General features: G+C 31.3%; 1 protein-coding gene across 1 annotated transcript in view; it reads right to left on the reverse strand.

Moving 5' to 3' along the window:
* The window catches only part of LOC148313882 (uncharacterized), a 106,378-nt gene that overhangs the window by 61,037 nt on the left and 32,763 nt on the right, over positions 1 to 12,578 (reverse strand). The window contains exon 4 of the mRNA XM_088277750.1: positions 503 to 702. Within this exon, the coding sequence (XP_088133876.1) occupies positions 503 to 702 (200 nt within the window). The remainder of the gene's footprint in view (positions 1 to 502; positions 703 to 12,578) is intronic.

Below are 12,578 nucleotides of genomic sequence, written 5' to 3' on the forward strand. Positions count from 1 at the left end.
GAGAGAGTATAAAATTCCATCATATATCATATTATACCTTAATTATAATGCCTACCGGTTTCGAAGCTCACCACTTCTTTATCAAGACTGATTAAAACTGATTAAGACTGACTAATCTTATCTTATCAGTCTTAATAAAGAAGCGAGTGCCTCATATATATATATATTTATATATATATATATTTATATATATATATATATATATATATATATATATATATATATATATATATATATATATATATATTTATATATATATATATATATATATATAAATATATATATATATATATATATATATATATATATATATATATATATATATATATATATATATATATATATATATATATATATATGCATTGGTGTTTATTTTCTTGCCAAGCAACAGTGACTTAAATGGCCCTCCTGAACACTTTACGTTTTGGTGGTTTGGTAGCACTTTCTCCTGTACGACTACGATTTATGTAAATATATCTATTTACGATTGATATATTGTTACCTTGGTCGCGATGTCTGCCAGCCTAGCTCTGGGGTGCCAGCCGCGCGCCCTGCCCTCCGCATCAGAGACGTCCTCCAGAGGTCCTGAATCCACCCTTCGCACACCCTCCCCCAGAGCCACGGCGTACCTCACCCTGCACCGGTGGTCGAACCCGGTCAGGCGATTGAGATAGATGGACACGCGTCCTTCGCTCCCGAGACCTGACAATTAAATGAAAATAATTGAAATTTTATGATAAACACATATGGTATACAGCATTGCCAAAGTAGTGAGGTCTTTTTAGTATGAGTGAGTTCCAAGGGATAGAAAAAAATCTTTAGTTCTTTGTTTTAAATTTTGCATTTCATAATATAATATAAATACAAGTACTTAAAAAAATTAAAACAAAAAAAGATCCTACAAAGGCGTGGCCTGTGTGTGGGTATACATAATATTTTAGGTTGTAATAAATACATTAAATTCATTTTATATCCTAGCTGGATCCTGAGTATTTTTTGTTGAAAAGAACGCAACACAACTCTGTCTTTTTAGCATTTTTCGTCTCTTTCACATTGATTTATCTTTTCTTAAATGCGCCAATTATACCAACTCCTGACCTAATAACTTCTAAGTGTTTGAAAAAAATTATCATGCCACGATTCCTTCGATTTTCATCAGCCCTTATTTCCCACTAAATTTACCTCCTAAATTTATTAATTTTGCATTCATTCGTTGAACATGTCCAAACCATCTCAACACTCCTTTCTTAATTAAGTCTATAATGCTTATCCTAGAATATCAATCTTTCTTTATTCGACCATTGGATCATCTCCCGTACATTTTTTTTTGCCACACATCATCTGAGAGATCGCATTTCGACTGCATTCACACAACTTTCTTAGATCTTTTGCCAACTTCATGTTTCATTTCCATACATTAGAGAGGGACCCTGTAATAATAAATGCAATTCCCATCTAAACAAAAAATACATTAGAGGGAGATTATACATTATAAATATATTCTTCTTATCCACATCCAATGGTGCACAGGGTACTGCTAATGCAGTTATACATCACAATACGATTGTAATATCAGTGAATCTCGATCGTCAAATACACGAAAGAAATGTGATCCGTCGTAGGACTAATCACGTTTCCATACACATTTTAGTTTAGACATATATTACATATGATTTTGTAATACACAATGGAGGGATATTTTCATATTTTTTTTGACATCTCATCAAAAATGAAGAAGAATATGGAAGTCTGGGTATTTACGGGGCTGACGACCGTCATAGGCTGGTTTAAGTGATCACTTTACACACGTGTAACATTCACCAATTCTACCCATTATTGACAACCATACTATTTAAATTCTTGGATGTAAATATTATGAAAATAACTCCTATAATTGGAGATAATCCAGATTTAGTGAACAAGTATTTGGACACACTCAAAATGTTGAGGGATATTTTATTAATAATTCAAAATATATATTACTCGTTTATACGAATAATACCGTGAGAGTAGTGGCTTGCATGTCAAATGTATGTTAGCATTGGATTTGAAGTAGAATTAAATTAATGTACATTTGGTTTGCATGCTGTTAATTGCGATATGTGTGAAATATACGACCGCAATACAATCACGTTTAACTTTGTAAATGAAGGCTTGGTGTCATAAAACTTGTGGTTTTATCAAATTAGCATAATTTTAAATATAAAAATAGCAAATTGTTAACGTTTTTAATCAGATAACATATGAAAAACGATTAAGGGATGATTTATTAAGAAAATTAAAAATTAGCTTTTCTTTGAAATCTTTAAGTAAATTTAGTAACGTATTTGGTAATGATTGGGTGCACAAATATTTATTTGGTGTAATTTTTGTTTTTTAAAGTTGAATCGAAAATTTTTCGTAAGGGTTCGAAGAAATATTATTTACAGTAACGTTTGATGTTCTGATGGTGCATAAAATTAATAATATTATTTATTATTTGTTATTTTATTCCAATCCTCGAAAGGGGTAAAGTGTGTATGCTACATGTGATATATATACTAAAGGAATTCATTTATTGCTTCAAAATTTTGACAAACAAAAAAAACAACTTTACTTCGAAAAGAACCTTGTCAACATGAGGATGACAAGGTTCTTGTCGAAACCGGTTGGAAAAAGTGTACCAATAAAAAGTGGTTTAAACAAAGTTTTTTTTTTAACGTTTAAAATGTGAATGTTTATATGTATAAAGCGATCAATCAAGTCAGCCTATATGAAGTCGTACGCCCTGTAAATCCCCTGATTTCTATAAACTACATCATCTGTGTTAAGATATAAAAAAATATGTTTACTGATTTTAACAATTTGTAGAAAAAATTAATTCACTAAAAATATTGAGAATCTAAATGTTCGTTTGTTCAAAGTCTTAAATCTCCAAAAGTAAATCATCGATTGTTAATTTTTTTACAGAATAATGGATTCGTATACGCTTAACTCAGTTTTTGTACCAGTACAGATTTGGGGCTCATCAATATTTTTGATTGTTGTAATGTGCATATTTGAATCGTTTTCTAATAAATTTTCCGACCTAAGATAAGTCGGATCATACTGAAAGTGTAAAAAAGGAGAAGGTGGACATGGTTGAGACATGTCCTTAAAATTCCACCCGAGAGCATTAACCCCTCATGTCTCTCCTTCCAACCCCGAGGATTCTGGCGCCCCGGAAGGCCGCTGACGACCATTCACCGACTATACACAGCGGAACTTGGAGATGCCGGACTGACCTGGGAGGAAGCCAAGGAGATGGCGCGTGACAGAGTGACTTGGAATCGTCTCGTGTTGGCCATATGCTCCACTAAGGGAGCTAACATGGAGAAACAAAGAAGAACGATTTAACGATGATGTCTAGCCCTGTTGAATTGAGTCATATCTCTCATCGAGGAAGCATCCTTGTCATTATTTTTTGTCATTATTTAATGTGAAGTTTTAAAAATAGCAGCTTTATATGTGATGTTTCACTGAGGATACACATATATATTTTTTTAATTCTTCAAACCCTTATCCGCACCCCAATGGTGCATAGGGCACTGGATCATATAAAAGCAGTGTTATCTTGATCGTTAACACATGAAGGAAAGGTGATCAACCCTCCGCTTCATGTACCAGTCCAGGTTAATATTGAATAAATATTAGAGTGAAAAATCACATATATTTATTTTACCCCCCCTGGGAATCGAACCTGGGACCTTCAGAACGGTAGCCGAGCGCGCCGACCATTGCAATACGGAGGCAGACATTTTAAAATTAGTATATGTTTACCCAAAAAAACCTTAAAGGGTGGCCTTAATCACAGGATTTATATTTTGAGGGAAAGATAATATTTCAATTTTGGGTATAGTCATTTATCAAGCCTTATGACATACTATGCCGACATACATCACTGAGATTGCAGGAGAATGACAAATTACGTAACGGTGATTCAACTTTGCACTTAGGCTAAGCCCGACGCCATTTAGAAGGATTATTAATATGAAACTCCTTTTTTACTGTAACTGCAGACAGTTGGTGGAATTTTATATGAATTTTTTTGGCAATGTATCCAAAATTGAACAAAGTTATTGCATTGAATTCTCCTTTATTTAAATATACATATAATGTGATGCGTGTCGTCTTATCAAAACATTTTAAAACTCTTGAGAGTCAGTTTGATAATGCCTTGATAAGACGAAACGCGTCACATTATACATCATAATATATATTTAAATAAAAGTAGAATTCAATCCAATAACCTTATTTAATTTTGGATACATTATCCAAAAATTAATTTTTTTAACAATTATTTACCGTAGGAGTAGGCAGATAAAATAGAATGCCAAACTACTCTGTCTTGGCAAAGAATTTACGCCTAAATACTAACAATTTATTTTTCACTAATAGATTTTTTAATAACTAATTTCAGAGCACCATTCACTCCATTCTCAAATCTTTCCATCCTTAGAATACAAATCTCTCAAATATATGAGATCATCTACTTGTTCAAAATTTTCCTTATTTACTACTATTTCACACCCAGATCTACATTCATCGGTTTTAAAAAACCTGACAGGAGTTTTCAATATTTATCAAACCACAAACATAAAATTTCCTTACGTACATTATACACCTTTGTCACTAGTGCCTGCAGGTTTTCTCTTATATCGGCAAGAAATATATAAAGGTTGGTTCGAATAACTATGACAGGTAACCTATAAAAACCCAGACTTCTATATAATTCTTCGCTTTTGTTGAAATGTAAAAATGTAAAAATAGCTCCTAAGTGGACAAACTTAGATCAGTGAACAAAGAAATGGACAACCACAAAATGTTGTGAATAAAATAACTGGTCAAATTATAAGCTTCACATGAAATTAAAGTAATATTTTCAAGCATCTCCCAGTACCTAAAATAATTCAAGAAAAATCTTGCATTATTTAAAAATAAATAGTCTCTGCTAAGTAAAAGTTTAAACAAATTATCCATTGATACTGCCGCGAATTCACACATGAAACGACGTGTGAAGAAATTGATATGTATAATATGAGTTTCATAAATTTGAGTAGCGTGTTTGTCAGTCATGAGTAGAATGGTAAATGTCAAACGTGTATAAAGTAACACTTCAACCAGCCTACGACAGGTCATAAGCCCTATAAATACTCAGAAATTTGCGTTCTTCTTAATCTTGTTGAGTTATCAAAATAAAAGATAATTTTTCCAGTTGGCAGATTAACTTTCACATCCAAACATGGCCATATTTGAAGTTGAAATTTCCAATTTGCTGAAAATTGTGTTCACTACGTTCTGACAAATTGTTATGTTTGCAGAGCTTTAAATAAGTCATTGAAATAACTTGAAATGTCAAGTTAAAGCTCAACTCCGTTTATTGGAAAACCGAATATTATAATGGATATTGTGTGTTAATCAATTCACTGTATAAATATATCCTTTGCTGTAGGTTGCTTCATAGCCACGGATATATAAAATAAATTAGCAAATTTCAATATAAAATATAACGTAATTTAGGTCTTACTCCACAAATCGTTTTAAAAAAGTTATTTCATTAAAAATAAATTGTTTAATCGTATTTAAATTTGCTAATACATAATTACTAGTGATACTTTATATCAAATTTATATCAGCACCTACCTGTTTAATATCTCATGGATTATCTCTGTTGTATTTTGTTTTATAATAGTCGTTTTATGATTAAAGTCACTTGACTCATTACATGAAGTTTATTTTATAATGTTAAATTATCCAAATGTAAGGGTGTGACTTGCTCAATCGTGAGAAAAATAATTTAAAGGCTGGTTTTAGGCTAGTCAAAGAAAAGGATTTTTTTCATCTTAACACGCTCATTCATGAAAAATAGAAAATCGAACTTGAAAACGAATAAATGTAAAGTATAAAAACTGGCGTGCACACAGTACGTTATATTAGGAACCTACTACAAAGGCGAATTATGGTATGTAAATAATGTTAGACAATGCTTAATGGCAGACCGGAAACGCGACTGGCACCTTTGCAGCTCGCAGCAACGCAGTCTGGCCGTGTTTCCCTCATATCTGGCGAGCTAAGCACTTCCTGTCTAACCCACTTACTAAACATCACCCCACTTTTCCGCAGGGGTGGGCAGAAGTAATAGAACGCCTCACTTAATTGTCTTTGCAAACAATCTTCGCCTGTTCCACATTCATTCATCTCCTCATACATACCGCTGATTATTCCGACTCCTGACCTGACCACTTTAAGTATAGTTTTTTATATCATGGCAAGTTTTCGTCGGTCTTCCTTTGCTTCTATTATAAACCATATTCGCCTCATAAATTAATCTATCTGTTCTTTCTTCACATATTCGATTCACATACCATCTCAACACAACTTTCTTAATTTTATCAATAATGCTTATCGCTTAACCATCCTATGATAATTTGTAAGCCCTGTAACGCTCAGAGTTCCATATTCTTCTTCATCTATGTTGAGATGTAAAAAAACGTAAAATAACTACTAGAATGTTGAAACCCAGATTTGTGAACACTTTTTTGGAAACACTCAAAATGTTGTCAATTTAATATAAAAAAATACAAATTAAATTACTTAGTACATCCAACATTGACAGCTTCTAAAAGCCATTTAAAAATGGCTTTTGATATCAGCTGACTATAGGCTAAAATTGCGTAAATGCATTCGAAATTATTATTTTAAGTAAAATATCAGTTTCAAAAAGTGATTTAACAACGTAAGCATAAACCTCATTACACTTGATATCTTACAGATGGTATTTTATTGGTTTTATATTTAATTACACTAGAAATGTCCGCCTCCGTGGTGTAATGGTAACCGTGTTAAAGAGGTCCTGGGTATGACTCCCAGAGGTGGGTGAAAATAAATATCAGTGATTTTACACTCTAATATTTATGTAATATTACTCTACACTGGTCTCTAAAGCGCAGGAGTAGTCACCTTGCCATCATGTTAGTAACTATCAAGATAACACCGCGTCAATACGATGCAGTGCTCTATGCACCATTGAGTGCGGATAAGGGAGAGAAGACGAGGAAGAGACATTTTTGTCTTGGTAGTATGAAATATGAAAAAATCCTGAAAATGGTTAGATTTTCAGGCATTGTAATATATAAGTGTGTATATTTCATGTAAAAATTTAATTTATTTCAAAGGGAATCTTCAAACATATTTTTTTTTATAATGTACAAAGTCTTAATCATAGTTTAATGCTGTAAGAGCTCGATGCAAAAGCTCTTGGCATTCAAGTGGTAATTTAGATAAGTGAGTTGAAAAGGTGATCAATCTTTTGATGTAGAAATGTCACGACAGCATTCAGAATCCTCACACAAATGGTTTTTGCTGATTTAAGACACTCGAAAAGGTTTTGTACTTACATTATACGGAGTGGCGCAAAATAAATTACCCTTTAAGAAAATTTTATAATTTTTGCAAAAGGCCTTGTTTTGACAAAAGTTTGACATTTGTGAACTAGACAGCTGCAGTATACAAACTTATTGATAAAACGGGCACAAATGTGTTTCAATCTGGCAGCAGCCACTTGACGGATATCATCTTTTCCACTTAACAGGAAAAAATGTAAAGGTCCAGATTGTAAAAGTACAGATTTTCAATGCTCTATTTTTTAAAAATATTTATTTAGTAAAAACGTTATTTAAAAACATAATGGGATGATTAATTTTGCTTCACATTAAATTTGTTTTTATACTGCAGCTATCTTGTTCACAAATCGCTCACTCCTTTCAAGAACGTCATAAATTAAAAATCGTCAATTTTTAGTTGTGCATGTTTTCGGAATGCCCAGAAAATATACTTTATCCCAGCAAAAGAGGCATATTTTTAACTTTATATTTACACGCTAGAGGGCAGAAAGTGTTGTTTTTGCATTTTGAAGAAAAGGTATCATTTAATTATTTTTTTAACTAAACTAGTTATTTTTCAAATGGAGAAAAAACCTTCTGGTTTAACCTAAAAAGATCTGTTGCACAGTAAAAAGTTCAATAAGTTGCTTGATATTGATTTTTAATAAATTGTATTATATTTTTAAACTTTAAAAACGATCTCCTGAAAAATCAAGTTTTTTGATTTATGACATTCTTGAAAGGAGTGAGCGAAATGTCAAATATGATTAACGTACAACGCCATTTGCAAAAATTATAATATCTTCCGATAGGGTGAATAATTTTGCGCCACCCTGTATTTTAAACGGTTGTGAGATCTCTTTCACTGATTAAGATCATTTGTAAGTACATAATAGATTTTTCTTGATACTTAAGATGCTATATTGTAATGCAGATGCATCGTCTACTAATTCGACTGAGTAGCTAAATTTATATAATGTATATAAAAAAAATATATGTACAAGAAAATGATCAGAAATAAACAATTATATTACTTAGTAAGCAAATTCTACTTATTTTATTGTCATTTAGGATATTTTCTGCTTACCTTGCCGAATTTAACAGGGGGAAAAAATCTCCCATTTATGAATTTAAATTCGATTACTTTAGAAGTAAACGATTAATTTAAATTCGATTACTTTACCAGTCTGATGATGTCGGTAACGACGAAACCCGGTCGCTGGTCAAATAAAAAAGTGGAAAAGCTAAAAATATTGGTTTTAATCTAATAATAAATTACTTTAGAAGTATTATAAAAGCTACTTACCCACATTTTTTTGTTATCTTAAAAATAATATCGAGGAAAATTTTCTTTTTTTATTTTTAAAATATCATATCGTTAAACGTTTAAAAATATTTTTTTTCTTAAAAAGCACAAACATTCGGTGCCGCGAGATTTATGTAGTTATATATCATCACGTATTTTTTTTATCTGCTAGCAACATGTTATTTCTTTTAGTGTAATAAATATGGTACTACCATAACAAGAAATCGAAACAACTAAATACTCAGGTTTCGTTCGATTTAGTGTCCCACTATTCTAGTGCCCGCTACTTGCACTCAGTCACCGCATGACGGTGCGTTGGCACGGGCAGTGCATTGGTACTTGCTGTGAGCTGCGTACTACGATTTCCATACAAATTTGAACTGGAGTATTTTGGTACTCCCTTTCGAATCTAGTGTATATTTTTAATGATCAGTACGGAAAAGGTAAAAAAAAATGTGAAGATAATACTTCTTCTCCATTTTATCCCCCCCCAATAGTGCATGGAGCACTATATTGTATCAACAGTGTGATCTTGATTGTAAACTGCACGAAAACAAGAATTTAAGAGCTTTTCTACTTATAAAATACAACGAAAGCTTTACTTAGAACGCGGAAAATTTATTATTTAAAGTAAAATATTATAACATTCCTTCTTTCAGCAAAAACGCAAAGAATAAGATTATATTCCCTAGATATTCAAAAGCTCTCTATTTTATAATATAAAATGTGAGCTTAGCGCGTCTCGGTAGAATCTCGTATTTTCTAAAACGCGGATTTTCAAGTGTTCTGCATATAAACCAGGTAGAGAGCAGAGGTCTTAGTGGATTTTTGGTACGAAAGGAAGAATACTTTGCATTATGTGCTTTAATGTAATGAAAAATCACAAAGCTTAGAGAGGAGGCAGAGAAAATAGAATGCCACACTCTTCTGTCCTGACATACACTCCTAGTTTTCTTTATATACATGCAAACATCTAGTCATACATGGTCTCCGATCACGTAGACTGTTGACACCACCAGATTTTAGGTTCTAATTGATCTACAACATTTTGAGTGTGTCCAAATACTTGTTCACAAAATCTGGATTAGCTCCAATTACAGGAATTTTTTTTTTGACATCTCATCAAAGATGAAGAAGAATATGGAAGACTGAATATGAAAATTTGAATGAACATAAAAATAAAATCTTACTGATCTGGTCGTGCAGAGTCTTTTTTGGCCGTCCTCGTTCTATTCTTCTGTTCACATTCGCCAAATATACTTCTTTGTTATTCTTTCGTTATCTATTCGCTCTGCATGTACATAAAGGTCAAATTATAAGCGTTTTAAAAACTTAAAATAATTTTTTGACATATCTCATAATGTAAAAATAATTAATTTTTAATTTATGTTTTACTTAGTAAATACCACTATTTCTTAAAATCTACTGCGACACGTGTTTCGATGCATTCCGCATCATTTTCAAACACCGTATGTGAAGCTACAAAATTATAATAATGAATTAGCTTCACATACGGTATTTGAAAATGATGCGGAATGCATCGAAACTCGTGTCACAGTAAATTTTAAGAAATAGTGGTATTTATAAAGTAAAACATCGATTAAAAATGGATAAATTTTACCACAAAGTGACTGCCGAATCAATTAATGAAATTAAAAATAATTCGGTAAGGATTATGCATACATTAAAAAGGGTCTTTGCCAAATAAACACCCTACCCAAATCAACCATAGATACAGCCAGAAACTCACATATGAAGTGACGTATGAATTATAAAGTTTGAAAAATTGGAGTAGTATGGTTGTCAATCATGGGATGAATAGCGAATGTTACACGTGTATAAAGTGAGCACTTAAAACAGCCTATGACAGATCGTAAGTCCTGTAAATCTCTAGACTTCCATATTCTCCTTCGTCTATGTTGAGATGTCAAAATGTTTTGTAAAGATAAGTGATATTGACAAAAGGGTTGTATTTAATTAATGATCGAAAAACTTATATTTTAACTATCAATATTGTTATGCGGTGTCTTTTACGCTAAAGTGCTATAAGCCCATTTTTCGGAAAATTCAAGTTTTGTCAATGTGAAAGTGTATGCATTGTAGTAAAAAAACGGATACACACTTGTTATTTCAAGTAAAAGTGAATTAAATTTTTTATATCAATATTGTTCTCCTGAAATTTTCAGTTTCCTTTTGAAAACTTCAGGAATTTTTCGTGAGGGAATACAAAATTAATAAGTAATTTCGAACGACAAAGTGAATATGCAAGATTTCGTGCGGTTTTAGGAAAATCCACGTATCTTTAAAGAGCTTTCTTGATGCCTTAATCTCTTCCAAGCTATTCCTGTCTCTCCCTCAGGTAGCCGCTGTGCACGAAAGCTTCAGTTGTGCCTAAGATGGCACGGTACCTGCCTCAACAAGATATTAATGGAAGGAACCGTACTTAAGATACTGTGCCTGATAACAAGTGCCTATTTTTAGTAACCGGGTAAATTTGCATTGTTATGAATTTTATAATACATATTTATAAAGCAACCCTTAGTCCTTTGCCGGTATCTGAATATTTCAGTTACATTATCTTATCAAATATGAAATAAAATGGTTTGAGTGAAAATAAAGTTTTTAAGAGAGTCCTAGTATGTAAAATAATTTGAAAATATACATAAACATACATGTTGAATGAAAATTTCTTTTAAATAAATAATAAAGAAAAGAAAAATACAAATTCAACGTGAGAAACAGAAAGAGAAAGAGAGAGAGAAAACATCTTAAAACAAAGACAATCATGGAAAATTTTCTATATAAAACATAATAATCTTAAATTTTACTTGGTAAATACCACTTTGCAATATATTTTAAACTTGTATATTTAACAGTGGTAATAGTGGTTAACTAAGTAAAAAGTAAAAATAAAATAGATCTTTAATTGATTTGGCAGTCACTTTGTGGAAAAACCTATCCATTTTTAATTCATGTTTTACAATAACATAGTAAATACCACTATTTCTTAAAATCTACTGTGACACGTATTTCGATGCATTCCGCATCATTTTCAAACACCGTATAAAACGTGTAAAACATTAATTAAAAATAAAAATAGATCGATATTACTAAAAAGTAACTGCCAAATCAATTAATGAAATTAAAAATGTTCTGATTATTCATTCATACTATCATTTAACATGTTTTACAAGAAAACTACGATTTTACATAATTTTTCTGACAAAATTTATTTAAATTCAATAAATTTTTGTAGTGTTTAATAAAAGTAATAACATTTAAGAAAAGGTAAAAATACTTGATACTGGCAGAAACATCCTTTCACTGGGCGACTGCCAAATAAATAATTTAAAAAAAAGAAAGTTAAGGGTTTTAGGTAGGATCTTATTTTATTTTTACTTAAGAAATATTTTTTTGCAGGTAAGTATATTTATAATTTTTTTTAAATTAATTTAAAAACGTTGGTTGGCAACTCCTTCTTTTGGAAATTTGTATGAATAATAAATAAAAATAAAAGTAAAAAAAATATTTAGTTGTTTTATTATATAAAATCAAGTTCCACAAAAATATGGCAGTTTAAAATCTAAATCTAGCTTTAATATATGAAAAATTGCGTTTATTTTTTAGACAGTCTTGCGATTAATTAAGTTATGCCTATTTTATTATACGTATGATAAATTTTAACACAAAACTGAAAAACTTTTTCTTTCAGTATGGTTTAATCCCTCAATTTTTTTGACTGGATAAGATTAGATTTAAAGGAATCTCCATTGTAATTCAACGCGTGAATAATGGTCTCGGAAGGATATTAAAACACTTGTTCTTGGTCTCCTTTATACGTCTGTTTCATTTAATGCAAGTTCCATTCCTGC

Source organism: Brachycentrus maculatus, unplaced genomic scaffold (assembly GCF_059751285.1).
Source record: "Brachycentrus maculatus isolate JH-2025_06_01 unplaced genomic scaffold, ASM5975128v1 h1tg000004l, whole genome shotgun sequence".
Lineage (NCBI taxonomy): Eukaryota > Metazoa > Arthropoda > Insecta > Trichoptera > Brachycentridae > Brachycentrus > Brachycentrus maculatus.